Consider the following 18440-nt stretch of genomic DNA (forward strand, 5'->3'; position numbering starts at 1 on the left):
TATATGATAGCGCAAAAACAAAATTTCATATATAATTGTATTCAAATCACGCTATGCGCAAAACGGTTAAAGGTAACGAGTTACTTTTTTTTCGTTGTAATGTACACTAAATTGCAATCATTTTGGTATATAACACATTGTAAAAGGATAAAAGCAACACAGAGAACATATTATCACAAAATGATGCATGAATTCGTAACGCGCGGACGTAAACAAATATTTTTTTCAAAAATTCACCATAAATCTAAATATTGTGCTAGAGACTTCCAATTTGTTTCAAAATTAAGACAAATGATTGAATATTACTATACTGTAAGAGTATTAGCTTACAATTGCAGTTTTCGACCATATCTGACGAGTTAAAGTTGACTGTAGAGTTTTTTTTATATATTTTTTTTATATGCAATTATTCTGGAAATTAGAAAAGCTACAACCTTCAAATATTTTTCGTTTTATTCTACATGAAATTGCACACATTTTCATATATAAAACTCTATGAAATGCCTAATATGAAACGGAGCAAATATTCCGAGAATGCGACGTATGCATTTCGGAGATTTGTGGAGGAGAATCCGCGCTGGAGGGAGGGGTGGGAAATTTTTTTTTTTTTTTTTTTTTTTTTTTTTTTTTTTTTTTTTTTTTTTTTTTTTTTTTTTTTTTTTTTTTTTTTTTTTTTTTTTTGTTTTTTTTTTTTTTTTTTTTGTTTTTTTTTTTTTTTTTTTTTTTTTTTTTTTTTAAATTCAACCATAAATCTAAATATAGTGCTAGAGACTTCGAATTTGTTTCAAGATGAAGATAAATAACTGAATATTACTAGACTGTAAGAGTTTTAGCTTACAATTGCGTTTTTCGACCATTTCGGTAGTCAAGGTTGACCGAACGTGGTTTTTTTTTCTATTTATCGTGATTTATATGCAAATATTTCAAAAATGAGAAAAGCTACAACCTTCAATTATATTTTGTTGTATTCTACATGAAATTGTGCACATTTTCACATATAAAACTTTATGTAACAGCTAATTTAAAATGGTGCAAACATTACCACAATCGCACATGTGATTTTTTCGGAAGAGTTACCGCGCGGACATAAAGAAAATGTTATTTTTTTTTTTATAAATTAACCATAAATCGAAATATTGTGCTAGAGACTTCCAATTTGTTGCAAAATGAAGGTAAATGATTGAATATTACTAGAATATAAGAGTTTTAGCTTACAATTGCGTTTTTCGACCATTTCGGTAGAGTCAAAGTTGACCAAAGGTTGAAAATTTGTCACTTATTTTTTATATGAAAATATTTCAAAACTGATTAAAGCTAAAACCATGGGTTGTTTTTAGTTGTACTGTGCATGAAATTGCGCACACTTTCATATATAAAACTTTATGTAACGGCTAATTTTAAAATGGTGCAAAATTACCACAATCGCACATATGATTTTTTTCGGAAGAGTTACTGCGCGGACGTAAGGAAAAAGTTTTTTCATAAATGATATTGTTATGATACAATAAAGTTTCATACATACTTAACTGGCAGATATATACTTAGCTAAGACTCTGTCGTCCCCGACAGAAATTCAAATTTCGCGCCACTCGCTACAGGTAGGTCAGGTGATCTACCGGCCTGCCCTGGGCGGCAGGACTAGGAACCATTCCCGTTTTCTATCATATTTTCTCTCTTCCACCTGTCTCCTGCGTGGAGGCTGGGTGGGCCATAATCGTATATATCTGCCAGGTAAGTATGTATGAAACTTTATTGTATCATAACAATATCATTTTCATACAATCAACTTACCTGTCAGATATATACTTAGCTGATTGGCACCCTTTGGTGGAGGGTAAGAGACAGCTACTTCTGGAATAGACAGGTAAACAACATATGTTGTAGGTATAAATAAAACCTTGGTTCCTACCTGGTAGGTGGTAGACTTCGTGGGTGTTGCCCAGTAGTCTGCATCACCTCAAGAAACTTTAGCGAGATATATGATCTATGCCCAAGAGTTCTTGTGGGTCTGCCGATGGGGTCTTATCCGCTTACTCGGCAGAGCCTGAAAGGACTTTGTCAATGGGTGCTGATCCCATTATATGGACAATACACCTTATTTGAAGCAGCATACAAAACCAATGCTCCCGACCACCTGATCCTAACCATATGTTAGTAATAAAGATTGTTCCTAGTTATCCCCCGAACTCTTCACAACAACCATAACTCAAAAAACACAATACGCACACATACATAAATTAAAAAAAAAAAAAAAAAAATTTATACTCATCTAATAAGATATCACAAGAATTTCTTACTGAACAACAGTGACTGGCCGCCAGAGCGACACCAAGCCCGTTTTTGTTAGAAGAGACTCTAGAACATATCTAAAAAGAAGGTAAGTATATACTTAAGGATTGGTGTTGGCTCCTATACCCAGGATCGTATCCGCAGACACGAAAGGACCTAGAGAAAAACATTTCTCATATGTCACACGAACGTCTCTCAAGTAATGAGATGCAAATACTGAGTTGCATCTCCAAAATGTCGTATCCAAGATGTTTTTAAGAGACATATTCTTTTGAAACGAGAGAGACGTCGCTACTGCTCTCACTTCATGAGCTTTCACTCTCAATAGTCGAAACTCTTCGTCAGGACAGATCTTATGCGCGTCTGTAATGACGTTTCTTACAAAGAATGCAAGAGCATTCTTGGACATCAGTCTTGTGGGGTCTTTTTACCGCGCACCAAAGACCTTGTCCTAGAGCCCCCATCTGGTGTTTTTCTCTGAAGGTAGAACTTTAGAGCTCTTACAGGACATAGAGACCTCTCTGTTTCTCTACCTACGAGACTCGATAAGCCTTTAACCTCGAAGGTCTTAGGCCAGGGATTCGCGAGATTCTCGTTTTTAGCTAAAAACAAGGTTTTAAACGAGCAAATAGCTGAGTCCCCCTTGAATCCTACTCTATCCTCCAGAGCATGTAGTTCACTAATTCTCTTTGCTGTAGCTAAAGATAATAGGAATAAGCATTTCCTAGTGATGTCTCGAAACGACGCCAGATGAGGAGGTTCGAACCTTTCGGATGACAAGAATTTGAGTGCTACATCTAGGTTCCAGTTAGGAGGAACCGGTTCCTTAGACTTTGTAGTCTCAAAGGATCTTATGAGATCGTGGAGATCCTTGTTATCTGCCAGATCTAATCCTCTATTCCTGAAGACTGCCGAAAGCATACTTCTGTATCCCTTTATTGTGGATACAGATAGATTAGATTCTTCTCTCAGGAACAGCAGGAAATCCGCAATTTCCGTTACAGAGGTAGTGGAGGAGGACAACTTCTTAGATTTGCACCACATTCTAAAAACCTCCCACTTGGACTGATATACTTGTCTAGTGGAGGCTCTGCGGGCTCTCGCGATCGCGCTTGCAACTTTACGAGAAAACCCTCTCGCTCTGACGAGTCTTTCGATAGTCGAAAGGCAGTCAGAGCGAGAGCGGGGAGGTTTTGATGATAGCTCTGGAAGTGTGGTTGTTTGAGAAGATCTATCCTTCTTGGGAGGGATCTGGGAAAATCTACCATCCACTCCACCACCTCCGTGAACCAATCTTGTGCTGGCCAAAAGTGGGCTATCAAGGTCATCCTTGTCCCCTTTGAAGCCACAAATTTTTTCAGAACTAGTCCCAGGATTTTGAAAGGAGGAAAAGCGTAGACGTCTACGTGAGACCAGTCTAGTAGGAAGGCATCGACTATTAGAGCTCTGGGGTCTTCCACGACCGAGCAAAAGACTTCCAGTCTTTTGGAGAGGAACGTGGCGAAGAGATCCACATGAGGAGTCCCCCAAAGAGACCAGAGATCTTGACACACATCTTTGTGTAGGGTCCACTCTGTGTGAAGGACCTGGTTCCTCCTGCTGAGTCTGTCGGCCCTTACGTTCCTTTCTCCCTGAATGAACCTCGTAAGCAGGGAGATGTTCCTCTGGGACGTCCAAAGCAGAAGATCTCTTGCAAGTTCGTAGAGGAACAAGGAGTGAGTCCCTCCTTGTTTCCGAATGTAGGCAAGTGCTGTGGTGTTGTCCACATTTACTTGAACTACTTTGTTCGAAACAAGAGGTTCTAGACTCTTCAGAGCCAGGTGTACGGCAAAGAGCTCTTTGCCGTTTATGTGCCAGGACACCTGCGCTGCTTCCCAGGTGCCTGACACCTCCTTCGACCCTAATGTTGCTCCCCAACCTTTCTCCGAAGCGTCGGAGTACAACACTAGGCTTGGGTTCTGGATTTTCAGGGAGATTCCCTTGTTCTCCTTCAGAGGGGGCAACCACCATTCCAAGTGAGGTCTCATCTCCACTGGAATGGGAAAGGCGTCTGAAAGAAGTCCGGTCTTCCAACTCCAAGACCTCTTGAGGAAGAATTGAAGTGGACGTAAATGAAGTCTTCCTAGCGGGAAGAACTGTTCGAGCGAGGAAAGGGTCCCTAGAAGGCTCAGCCATTCCCTCGCCGAAGTCTGTTCCTTCCCTAAGAAGAGAGAGACTTTCTGCAAACCTTTTGCGATTCTCTCTTGTAAAGGAAATACTCGAAAACCCCGAGAATCCATCTGAATCCCCAGATAGACTAAGTTCTGTCTGGGGGTCAGTTGTGACTTCTCGAGGTTTACGAGTAATCCCAACGATCTGATCAGGTTTAGTCCTCCAAACACTGTCTCTCTGATCTGGGCCTGATGAGCCAGTCGTCAAGATACAGAGAGATATTTACACCTTTGAGGTGAAGAAACCTAGCCACATTCTTCATCAGGCTTGTGAAGACCTGAGGAGCTGTGGAAAGGCCGAAACACAAGGCTCTGAACTGAAAGATCCTTCCCCCCGTCATGAAACGGAGGTACTTCTTCGATGAAGGGTGGATCGGGACGTGAAAATAGGCGTCCTGGAGATCCAGAGACACCATCCAATCAATCTCCTTCTCCTTGGCGCATAGCCGCAAGGACTGAGGCCGAAGTCTCCATAGAGAACTTCTCCTTCTGAACAAATCTGTTCAGAGCGCTGACGTCTAGTACTGGCCTCCAGCCCCCCCGAGGCCTTCGCAACCAGAAAAAGGCGATTGTAAAACCCCGGGGAGTTTTGATCCAGTACTAGTTCTATCGCTCTCTTGTCCCACATCTGATCCACCATCAGTCGAAGAGTATCCCTCAGCACAGGATCCTTGTACTTGGCTGACAGGGGAGGACTGTCCAGGAAAGGGATAAGATATCCCTTCCTTATCACAGACATTGATGAGGCGTCCGTGTTGATACGTGCCCAGGACTCCACAAATCCCAGGAGCCTGGCACCTACTGGTGTTTGGAGGAGAGAAGCATCACTTTCCCTTCTTAAAGGGACGGAAGGCAGACCTACCTCTCTTCTCAGGAGCCTTCCTTCTTGAGGGTGCTCTGGAGGTAGGGCCTCCTCGAAAGGGCTGAACAGACGTACTCGGTCCTTTCTTTTCCACCGCAGTCGCAGGTCTCTTCTTCCTTGATGACTGGGTAAGAAGGTCTTGAGTCGCCTTCTCAGTTAATGAACGGGAAATGTCTTTCACTAACTGAGAAGGAAACAAAAAGTCCGATAAGGGAGAGTACAACAGTGCTGCCCTTTGAGAGTGGGAGACTGCTTTAGTCAAAAAAGCACTGAAGACTGTCCTCTTCTTAAGAAGTCCCGCTCCAAATAAAGAGGAGATCTCAAACGAGCCATCCTGTACTGCCTTGTCGATACATGACAGAATACACAGGAGAATTTCTGGGTCGAGTCCTTCTGAATCATGGGCCTTCTTGGACATCACTCCAAGGGACCAATCTAAGAAGTTGAAAACTTCTAATACATGGAAGAGTTCCTTGAGGAGATGATCCAGTTCTGAAATGCCCCAAGTCACACGGGCAGAGTTCAATCCTTGCCTTCTTGACGCATCGACTAAAGTCGAAAAGTCCGCTTCAGCCGAAGACGGAAGAGAAAGACCCATATTCTCTCCCGTCTGATACCAAATGCCCCGTTTACCAGCGAGTCTCGCTGGGGGCATGCAGAAAACCGTTCTGACCAGCTCCTTCTTCGAATCCATCCATGAATTCAAAGACTGAAGAGCCCTCTTCATAGAAATGGTGGGCTTCATTCTTAGAAAAGATGAAGACTTCTTCGCCTTTGCGCTCGAGAACAGAGCGTGTGGAGAAGGAGGAGCGGCAGGGGATAAAGCGTCTCCGTATTCTTCAAGAAGCAGGGCTGTCAAGACTTTGTAGCTTGACAGTCCTTCTCTTCCACGATTCTCGTCTTCTGAGTTTTCCTCCAACTCGGGGTCTAGAGGAGACTCCGTAGACAAATCAGGACGTCTTTCCTCTGGGGGAGACAAACTCCTGATAGGAGAGGGACTAAGGGAATGATAATCCCTCCTCTTCAAAGTTTGAGCTTTGTGAGAAGCTTCCCTCTTGGCTGGCGCCAAACGCCTAGGCTTCTCCCCATAAAAGGATGACGCCTCGCGCTTGGATGACGCCTCTCGTCCGCTGAGCGTCCTGGCTGACTCCTGACGTCTGGATGACGCCTCGCGCCTGGAAGACGTCTCGCCCTCAACTGGCGTCCTGGTTGGCGCCAAAACCTTGGCTGGCGCCTCGCGCTTATATGACACTCTGAATGACGCCTCGCGCCTGGAAGACGCCTCATGTCTATCTGGCATCAAGTCTCTGAAATATGGCTCTCTCGATCTCGATCTAGAAAGCAAAACTTCTTCAGCATGTTTGGAAGACGAAGCTTCATGTCTGAAAGACGCCTCGCGTTTGGCAGGAGAGAGAGGACGAGACTTTTTGATCGGAAGAGAAACGTCCTTCTTACGAGGAGGATCTCTCGCCAAAACTCCCACCAATGAGGCTAGCTGTTCTTGTACAGCAAGAAGAATTTTCCTTGAAGCTTCTCCCACGTCATCTTCAATGGGGGGAGAAGTCGAAGGCAAGCTGTCCGCTACGTCCATGTAGGGAGACGTTGACGCAACCTTCGCCTTTTTGATAGAAGAGGGAGCTTCATCTGAGAAGCGCTCCGGGCTTGAATTCAAATCAGGTTCTCTCAAATGCCTTTTCAGTGGCCTAGAAAGGTCCAAATCCTTCCACCCTCGTTTAGGTGAAGGAGAGGGAGAGGAAGAGAAACACTCTCGCAGGACGCTTTTTCTATAGCGGCCCTGAGCAGCCTGAAGCGAAACAGAGCCTGCTGAAGGGACGTCTGACCATTGGGGATTCCCCACGACCTCCTTAAGGCTTTCGACTTTCCTTCTCCTCTAGGCATGGGAGCTTGGAAGAGGTCTAGGCCTGGGAGCGTCGCAGGGACGATCAAACGCCCCCTCCACAACACTGGGAGCACTCACTTCACTGAACACTTCACTTTCACTATCCTTACCTTGTAAGACCGCCATTTTGGACTTCATCTTATGGATAGTAGACTTCAGATCGGCGATTTCAGAGGCCGATTCTGAAAGTAAAGCTTGTGAATTCGACACAGTGGGAGAATCAAAATCATCAAGGTTAGATATAGGGTCAATAAAAGGCTCAATAGGCCTTGTACTCACACTCTTCAAAAGTCTAACCCTATCCCTCTCTAACTTCCTCAAATAAGAAGTTAGAGTCTTCCATTCTTCTGCATTTAACCCCTCACATTCATGACGGGTATTAGTAGAGGAACATTCAAACCCCCTACATTTACGACATACAGTGTGAGGATCAACCGAAGCCTTCGGTATCCTCACCCTGCAGCCTACATTCACACACATTCTCACACTCACATTTGAGTCAGACATACTGAGAAAAATCAAAAAGCAAGTCCAAATTCAGTCCACAGTAGCGAATGCCAAAAACCACGATCCAGATACGTCACCAAAAAGCCGAGAAACGATGATCAAAAGGTTGAAATAAGAATCTAAGTCAGGAGGTAGTAACAACAATGTTGATACCACTGGCGACAGAGAAAATATGATAGAAAACGGGAATGGTTCCTAGTCCTGCCGCCCAGGGCAGGCCGGTAGATCACCTGACCTACCTGTAGCGAGTGGCGCGAAATTTGAATTTCTGTCGGGGACGACGGAGTCTTAGCTAAGTATATATCTGACAGGTAAGTTGATTGTATGAAAATTCACCATAAATCGAAATATTGTGCTAGAGACTTCCAATTTGTTGCAAAATGAAGGTAAATGATTGAATATTACTAAAATATAAGAGTTTTAGCTTACAATTGCGTTTTTCGACCATTTCGGTAGTCAAAGTTGACCGAAGGTTGAAATTTTGGCACTTATCGTTATTTATATGAAAATATCTCAAAACTGATAAAAGCTACAACCATGAGTATTTTTTGGTTGTATTCTACATAAAAATGTGCACATTTTCATATATAATACTCCATGTAACGGCTAATTTAAAATGGTACAAAAATTATGTCAAAGTGACGAAATAGTTTCCGAGATGTGTCACCGATACTTTTTAGTGCGGCAAGAAAGAAATTCGCGTTTGTGCACCTGCGTAACGATTGTAAACAAAACAACACCTTGATCCGTGAACTCCCAGCATCCCCCCAAGGCGCGTGATTCAAAAGTTTTCGGCTGGTGGGCCTTTAAGTATTTTTCTGCAAATTTTTAAAAAAACTTTTGTATGTCGACGTAAAATACGTCCAGTCAGCACCTGAGAGACAAAAAATGTCGACGTAAAATACGTCCACTCGGCGTTTAAGGGTTACTAAAAATTTATTTGCATTTAAGAAAGTCACCATTCAGAAATGACAAATTTTCTAAGACAATTTGTATTGTTCATACGCGAACAAACCTTTGGTCTTAACAATAGGATCATTTCTAGTGCCTAGCTGGATCCAGTTAAATCACAGATGAAAGCAAGGAATCTTGTGAGATCTGGCAATGCGTGTGTATATCGGGTGAAGAGTGGTCAAGGACCACGCACCCACGCCACTGCGTGTCTTTCCTTAACCGCCTGGACGAGAGTTGTGGTTGACCTCTCTCAGCCTTTACCTGGTTCACTGCCTGTTTTGCTTGTGTTTTAGTGTGTGTGCTGTTATTATGGCTTCTGCTGCTCCATCTCGCCCTCATCAACATGTGTGCCCCAGAACTCTAGGTTTTCAGTGTTCTCATTTACCGGCTGGGAGTTAAGCCACCTGACCAGCCCTCTTAAAAGAAAGAGTTCTAGAGAAGGTAGTCTCTTGCCCATGAGCATATAGATAAACAGATATCTAACAACTCAGCCATCTGGGTTGAAGTACAATGATATATGAGTTCAAATAACAAACTGTATACTCACATGGTTTATTACCACTCCTCCTTGCTGTAGAGAGAGGAGTATCTGCTACTGAATAGAGGGTCTGATATTTTCAAGATCATAAAACATAAACTTTCAGTATGGCCACCTTACTCGCCTGTATCAGACCAGTCCAGCATATGACATTTCTATTCCTCAACCCACCCATAGGAAGAAGAAAGGGGAAAAAAAAAAAAAGAGAAAGAAAGAGACCAGCCAACTCACTCATTCTCTCTTCCACACAATCATCATAGGTAAGATACAAAATACCCTATTAGGGGTAATGGGGTGAATTACACAACTTGTTGGGCAGTCAACACAGGACCTATGGAAAACATGTCCATACATCTGTGAGCAACATCTTTCAGGTACAAAGAAGTGAACATGGACTGGTGCAACCAGGAACCAGCTCTCAAAATTCAATGAACAGCAAAATTTTTCTTAAATGCCAGAGTGGAACTTATACCTCTGATGTCATGTGCTCTAGCCTGCACAAACTCAGCGATAGAAGCAACAGGTGAGGAATGAGCCTGCTTAATCGCCTCACATACCCAGAATGACACAGTGTTCTTGAAAATGATATTGTTATGATACAATAAAGTTTTGTACATACTTACCCAGCAGATATATACTTAGCTGACATCAGAGACATTAGCTAAGTATATATCTGCTGGGGAAGTTGCATGTACAAAAACCTCTTTTCTAGAACGACCAGTGCTAACAAAAAGTCTACGACATCTCAATCTTTAATGACAATACCTTTTAAGGTAGCATCTTAGGGTGCTGCCTGGGCTAAGTAAGAGCTCCTGTGGGTCATTGTCCACAAAGTCATTCAATGACGGAATTGAAAAGGAGGCAAATCTATCGCCATGTACCGAGGGATTTTGGGTCTTGGCCACAAATTCCAGGATAAACTCGAAGGTCATCAACCCCCAACCCCTGGCTGTTTCATGTCATAACTGAAGCCATGAGGCTCCACCACTCTCTTTGAAGAAGCCAATGCCAACAGGAAAATTGTCTTTAGAGTCAGATCTCTGTCAGACGAACTGCGCAAGGGCTCAAATGGAGCTCGAGAGAGGTTTTTCTGGACAAGCAAAACATCCCATGAGGAAGGCTTGAGTTCCCTTGGAGAACAGGTTTGTTCAAAATCCCTGAACAACAAGAAAATCTCCCAAGATGAAGAGATGTCTACTCCTTTCAGGCTCAACACCAACCCTAGTGCTACTCTGTACCCTCTAACAGCAGAAAGAGAGAGACCTGTCTCATCTCTGAGGAGGATAAAAAAAACTGCTATCCGCTGAATATAGGTTTTGAGTAGAGAGAAACCCCGTTGACAACACTAGTCAGTGTAGACTGCCCATTTCCCCTGGTAAACTGCTGAAGAGGATTTTCTGAGATACCTGGACATATGTCCCACTGCCTCCTGAGAAAATCCCTTTGCTCAGAGGAGATACTTGATAGTCTCCTTCTGTGAAGAGACAGGGATTCTACCGACCAGTGAAATCTTTTGACATGAGGTTGACAAAGATGTTGCCACGGAGGACACTGTTGGAACCTCTGCCAGAAGAGACACGTTCGGTAACCACTCTGCTTGAGGCCAAAGAGGAGCCACCATCCTGAGATTTTGAGAACTCATTACCCTGTTCAGAACTTGACAGATCAGGCAAAATGGAAGGAAGGCGTAAACCTCAAGATTGTCCCAAGGGTGTTGGAAGGCATCCTCTGCTAGAGCAAGAGGATCTGGGACCACCGGACAGTAAACCTCCAGTTTTCTGTTGAATCGAGTTGAGAAAAGGTCTAGCATAGGTCTTCCCCAATCCCAAAAAAGCCTGTCTGCCACAACCTGATGCAAAGGCCATTCTGTGCCCCGGATCTGGTTCCAACTACTCAGTCTGTCGGCTACCACATTCCTCTTGCCCAGAATGTACCTGGCAGAGAGCTCCACTCAGCTGTCGATTGCCCATTAGTGTAATTCCATTGTCAAGGAATCTGATGAGACACCAGTCCCCCGTTTGTTCACATAAGCCACCACTGTGGTGTTATCGGACATCAGAACTACTGAATGACCTTCTACTTTTTCCCGAAACTCCTTTAGCATCCAGAAAGCTGCCTTCAGCTTCAAAATGTTAATGTGAAGAAGCTTGTCTTCTGCACTCCAAACGCCTGACATAAGGAGGCCTCCCAGATGGGCTCCCCAACCTGAGATGGAGGCATTTGAAAACAGAAGGAAGGCTTGAGGGGGAGAACACAGAGGAATTCCCACCGAGATATTCTGGTTGTCCAACCACCGAAGGTCTTGCCTCACTTCCTTGGACAGAGGGACTCTGTAGAGGAGAATCTCCCGCCGGGGACCAGAACTCTTTCAGTCTCTATTGCAGAGACCAGAAATGAAGACACCCATGAGGGACCAGCTTTTCCAGTGAGGACAAAATCCCCAGGAGGACCTGCCACTGGTGTGCAGTGTGCTGTCTGTTCAGGTTGAGACAAGAACTTTTGTACTACCAACCGCAACTTGCCTAACCTCTGGTCCGACGGAAAAAACCCTCGACACTGCTGTATCTATAACCATAGCTGGGTAAAGAGCTTTCTGGCTGGGAACCAGGTTCGACTTCTCTAGGTTGATCATTACACCCAGCTCCTGACAAAACTGAAGAAGACTCTCTGTCCTGAAGCAGTTTCTCCCTGGAGCTTGCTAATACCACTCAGTCGTCAAGGTGCCTTAACAGTTGAATCCCTTGACCATGAGCCCATTTCGACATGAGGGCAAAGACCCTTGCGAACACTTGAGGGGACATGGTCAACCCGAAGCACAGGACCTTGAACTGGAAGATCTGCTCTCCCAGAGTGAAGTGAAGAAACTTTCTGGACGAAGGGTGAATACGGATCTGGAAGTACGCATCTTTTAAGTTTATCGACACCAAGAAGTCATTGTCCCTTATAGCTGCTAACACTGTTCGAGGCATCTCCATCTTGAACCTTGTCTTTCTGACAATATGATTCAAGGTGGAAAGGTCGACTACTGGTCTCCGGTCGCTTGTTGCTGTGGGCACCAGGAAAATCCGACTGTAAAACCCAAGAGATTGATGCTTTACTTCTTATATCGCACCCTTGTTCAGCGCTTTCAACACTTTCTCCCAGGAGCCATTAACTTCTGAGAGTCGTGGCCATAAGTCTGATTGAGAAGAGGTCTGTCCAAGAGGGGGAGAAAGAAGCTGAATGGTAGTAGATATCCCACCCATAGAATGTCTACTACCCATTTCTCCGCTCCATACCCTTGTCACTTGGCCCACTGGCCTCCCAGGCATCCCCTACTGGTTTCTTGGTTTGTTTGTATGGTATTTTTATGTTGCATGGAACCAGTGGTTATTCAGCAACAGGACCAACGGCTTTATGTGACTTCTGAACCACGTCGAGAGTGAACTTCTATCACCAGAAATACACATCTCTAACACATTCCCCTACCGGTGGCAATGGAGAGGGAGAGGCGCCCCTCAATTGATGACCCCCTCTGCCCCTTCCCTTAGTACCCCTACCAGGCTTGTAGGGGCATTGTTGTTTCTGTGCCTTGGCTTGTGAGGGAGATTGGGAAATCCTCCTAGAGGCAGAACTTTTGGAAGATTTCAAAGATGAAGATCTTCCTACCTGTTGTTGAGCCACGTGTTGCCGAGTAGGAGGAGGGGGGGCGTCTTGAAGGTACCTCTGACTTCGATACTGCTTGATGTACCTGTCTTTTGTATCTGCTCGTCACCAGTCGATAGCATCTTTCAATTCAGTCCTCAGAAACGGGAACTAAGACACCAGCAGATCCCCATTCCTGAGAGAAGACAAAGACTCAGAGTCCACCGAATTTGCCACCTTGAACAGTGCTGTGTCTCTACTGACCAGGAGGTGGTTGGCCCACAGGTTGGACCTAGGGTGTGTCAGATAAGAAATGGCTTTAGCTCCGGACTGAACCAGTCTATTAAGAGAGGAGGGACTCACTAAACCTCCCTCAGTCCTATCTGAAGCAATCTTAGCTATTGCAGTGGACCATATGTCCAGCCAAGAGACCACCTGGAGTAGTCTCCACAGACAATAACTCTTGAGATGAAAAGGCTGGGCCTTCAGGTCTAACCTATTCCAGAGTTAAGCCAGGTTTTAGACATATCACATCTAGGTTAAGGTGACGTGGCATCAATTGAACTGTACTAGTGGAATAGTACTTCTTATGCCACAAAAGAGGAGGGGGAAGAAGCTTAGATGACCTTCTAGAATGCAGAGATCCATCTCAGTCCGACACCAAAGCGTTCACGCGTTGTTGGATGGACTGAACATGACCCGACAAGGGGATCTCAAATGAAGTTCTAGAGTCCAATTTAGCACCCATCATGGCCTCTTTACCCATTGGGGTGATAGAAGATTGAGTTTGTGCCCTACCTTCTAGATTGTTGAGATCACGAATGAGATCAACAACCTCTGCAAATGAGGACATAAACTCTTGGTTACCTCCCTCCTCTTCCCCTGGCACAGGTGACCGGTGACGTGAAGATGATGGTTTGGCAGTATCCTCCTCCTCTTGTAAAATTGCTGCAGAAGCTTCGCCAGGAAGCCCAACATTCTTGACAACCTTGGATGGCATATAAGGTCTAAAACCAGAAGATACTGAGACCGAAGACTTTCAGAACTCATCTCATAGCGACACTTGCACAGGATTTCGACTTGAACAACATACTGGATCGTGAGAAGCACCCTGTACATGATCATGTACACGTACATCCGGTGAAACGTACACAGCTGTGGGAGGAAACACATACATGATCACGAGATGATTCGAGTACACAACCTTGAGAAGTTAACTGGGCACAATCCAAAGACGAGGAACATCACTGACGAGAGCTAACTGAAGGAGATGGACTTGTAAGGCTAAGGTCTCTTCCAGGAGAACGAAAAGCATGGCCACTGACCATTGAAGCCTCACTCTTCGACCCTCAGCCTCAGTCTTGCCAATCGTAGAATCCTTAGGCAACGCCTGAGCAACCTTCATATCTTCTGCCTTCGACTTTTTAATTGGCACTTTGTCATCCATTGCGCTGACAAACTGGTACACGAACAGACGAGGGGGGTCGCCCCCCCCTCGCCAACACGTACTTGCAATGATGAATCACGTTCATGAATGGAAGATGTTGCCACACTTAATGCTCTCACACTCACATGTATGTGAGAGGGAGAAACACAGCCGTGAAGGGAATACGAAGATACATAACCCTCATGACGTACAGGTGATACACAGACATGTATCGCAAAGGTGGATGCCTTCTTCCCGCTATCTCCACTGCCAACCTCACGAACATGAACGTGTGGAGATGAAACATGACCTTGTGGTACAAGAGGAGAAACACTTCTCTCATTAGCACGGACATGAACATGCGTGGAAGAGACACAGCTGTGTAGGAAAAAGGCAATGTACTCCTTTCACTCGAAGATGATGACACCACAAAGTCCTTTATCCTCCGTCTGACACGACGGGGAGAGGGGGATGGCGTAGGTATAGGAGGAGAGAAACTCCTCTCTCTACGCGATCTCTTACTAGTTGGAGAAGAAGACGAGACCCTCCGTTTCTTCTTCTTTGTAGACCCAGCAGAAATCCTCTTGCAAAACAGAGCCCAGTCTCTTGTAGACTTCATGAACCAATGCCTCAGATGGCTCAGCGAGAGCAGGCGATGACGTCATAACAGGGAGATATGACATCACAGCTGGGGGATGAACGGCCACCGCATCTGACGTCATAGGCTTAGAACACGCTGGGAGTGATGCCACTGCACTTTTAAGACCGAAGCTGGTCGATGGCCTCAGTGGCAGAGCGACATGATGCGACCCAGGGAGCTTCGACGATGACGATGGAGCTCCAAGGGGAGGCAGGACTGCTATGCAGGGGAGGGTATGTGCTTCTAAGAAATGCAACAGCAGTCCATCCAAGGAAGGTGAACCCTGTAGCTCCAGCGACACCCACACAGCCGCCATCTTGGATGACTCCGAATCTGAAAACAAGGTATTAGATGGTGTAGCCTCCTCCCTCTCGGTTATAGTCAGAAACCGAGGCAGAGGGGGCTACATTACACATAACATTATCCTGTGGAACTCCCGATACTTCCATTGATGAATCGATGGAAGAAAAGGAAGGAGACGGGGAACATTTGCACTAGTCACAGGGAGAGCGATTGCTGGAGATGGAGAAGTAGAATCATCCACCTGAGAAGAAATACCCTCCCAAGAAAGTAGAGTCGAAACTCTACAATGTTCCATACTCTTATAAAACTCTCTCCACAGCAACTTAGCCCAGGCACGACATTCCTGACAAGGATTAGTTATCGTACCAAAATTAGCACGGCACCTACTGCACGTCGTATGTGGGTCTGTAGTAACAGAGGCTAAAAATCTTGAGCAGGGAAATCTACAAATGCCCGAACACAAGCAATGACGAGGCCCCATGGCTAACACAACTTACAAAAGGCTCCACAATTCAAACAAAATAATTTTAACATACCAAGTGAAAACAAAAAGAACATTAGCATAAAGCATGGTTTTTCACACATTATACACCCGATCAAAACTGCAGTCGGGTACACAATGGCTGAGGTAGGGCAACAGAAGTCAGTACAAAGCTGAAGCACAAGAGGCACAAGAATTATACATTTATGAGGGCAAAGGTTTCTATCCCAGCAAAAACAAACATGTGATAGTATATAATGCTCTTGCATAAAGCAAATAAGCCAAGCAATAACTCCTAAAATATTAAACCAGCAAGTCCTCATTGGTAACTGTGGTTTGCTATCTACCCTACGAAAATATCAACATATCACAATCCAGTCCAACATTAATTTTGACTCCTAATCTATACATTCACTATTTAATTCCTGCATATAACTTACCTGCACAGACTCAAGTTCCTAGCATTCAATATCTTCTCTATCAATATATAAGTAATTATACTTTAAAGATGATTAGAGTGATCTGAGTAAAATATTCTTTTATTAAAAAAGATAACTTATGATAAATTCAATACAGCAATAAAAAAAAAGTTAACAAAACTCTGTTTTGATTAAGAAAGGTGAAAAACTGAAGTATGATGAACAGACAAAATAGAACAGGAAGATGAAAATACATACTTGTTGCACTGGTTTTTACTTGGACCTGGAAGTGCTTTTGACTCATCAGATGATGGTACTATAGAATCCCATATCAGCTGAGTCATCTGCCTTGTTTCCTCTTCATCAGAGTCATCATCATCTTTCCCCTGCTGAGAGTGCTTTTGACTCAGGGTAATTTCAGCATCTGCAGACATGCCCCCTGACCCTGCAAATGTTAGAGGATAAAAATAATTATTATTTTCATAAAAATGGAAATTTAAACATATATGAAGTAAACAATTTACTTTTAAATGGGATTTGTTCATGCAAATAAGGGTTTGACAGTGCTGTCTGATGAAAATTTCTCTTCTTTTACATCTAGGATTTGACAACATTGTTCCATGATATTAAAGCCTGTCAAAGCATTTCAACTCCACTGTGATGGACAAATGTTCCACTGAGACAATCAAAAATGCCATTTACAGTCTTGAGAAATTGATATACTGCAGCCTCTCCACTACTTAAGTCTCTGAAGTGCAAAAAATTATCCTCAAATAAAATAAAATAAAAATAAAAAAAAAGTTGAGACATGGTTAAATAAACTGCTAACAAAGACTTCCACACATAAACAGAAGTAAAGGGGAATTGCGCAAAAATTTATATAAACAGAATTACAGAGCATGCAACTCATATTATGCAACCAGTTAAGTCACATAAGCAATTGGATTCAATTAGGGTAATTATGGAGCAAAATGAAGCTGAAACCAGACAACAAAGGTAACCCATTATTGTGCTTCAAGGTAAAAAAACTAAAACATTAGAAAATTACTCATAACAAAAAAACAAACATTCTTAAAAAATAACATGCAGTTAAAACCATGCTAGTAAAAGAAAATTTAACTCCTATAATCAATCCCTAGAATTAAAATTAAAGGAAGTAAATTAAAATCTAAAAAAATCAAAAATTGTATCTGTGCTAACAGTAAATCTGCGTGGCATCCCCTCAAAAGTTAATACTACTAGGGAACCGCAGAATATCATCATACACCATTCATTAAGAAGAAAAATTATGAAAAATACATACGATGGTACCTTGACCTATTAGTGAATTAATGTACAGTGGGGCCCCCGTATTCGTGTTCTCCGGATTCACGGACTCACACATTAGCGGATTTCTATCGGGAATGTTTTCCTGCATTATTCGTGGAAAATTCGCGCATTTGCGGTATTTTCCTGTGAGAAATATCCACAAATTCCTGGGTTTTTTTTTATCAATTTCATTATAAAATGCACTTTTTGTGATAAAACTATTAAAAAAACCAAGTATGAAAATGTTTAGTGGTTTTTATTGAGTTTTAACTAACAAAATAGGCTGTTTTTAGCGTTTTTATAGGGGGCTCCAAACATTGGGTGGTTCTAACCATTCATAGGGGGGTCTAGTACGCATCGCCTGCGAATACAGGGGGACCACTGTACCAGTTTTCCAAGGTATGAGTTGTCACTCAGTCTAATTTTTGCTTTGTTACGCAAGCAAAAAATTAAGGTACGAGCTCAAGATGCTGCTGCTACGTAGATAGCATAGTGACAAAAATTAAGATAAGCACAGAATCAAAAGTAAATATGCATTTTTTCCATGAATCTTTTAAAAAGTCATATATTAATTCACTGTATCCAATAAAATAGTAAGTATTCTCATATCATTGCTTTATAAATTACTACTAACATAGCACTCAATGTTTTAGTTTGGAAATCAGCTGATGACAAATACGAGTTCGCTTCGCCATATTTAACTCAATTCCGAGTGAATCTTCTTGTGTCTAGTTAGCATAAACAAATATCTATCTAAGATACTTGACTTATATGAGATAAGGTCATTTTTTGTTATACGATGTGTTTTTCAGTCAAAATATGACTTGAATACATCTGGTTGTGATTGTGACCTAAATTATTTTTTTTCTTAACAGACTGCATTGGCAGCATGTTTAAGAGTAAAAAATAAAAAAATTACATGATTCAGTTTGCAATTTTCACTCTATTTCATCGTAATACGACCTTTACGTTATTTATC

The 18440-nt window shown here is 43.1% G+C and overlaps 1 protein-coding gene across 1 annotated transcript in view; it reads right to left on the reverse strand.

The window, feature by feature from the left end:
- LOC135226936 (uncharacterized) overlaps positions 1 to 18440 on the reverse strand; it is a 430036-nt gene that overhangs the window by 327118 nt on the left and 84478 nt on the right. The window contains exon 11 of the mRNA XM_064266617.1: positions 16412 to 16598. Coding sequence (XP_064122687.1) covers positions 16412 to 16598 — 187 coding nt within the window. The remainder of the gene's footprint in view (positions 1 to 16411; positions 16599 to 18440) is intronic.

This window comes from Macrobrachium nipponense, chromosome 15 (genome assembly GCF_015104395.2).
Source record: "Macrobrachium nipponense isolate FS-2020 chromosome 15, ASM1510439v2, whole genome shotgun sequence".
Classification (NCBI taxonomy): domain Eukaryota; kingdom Metazoa; phylum Arthropoda; class Malacostraca; order Decapoda; family Palaemonidae; genus Macrobrachium; species Macrobrachium nipponense.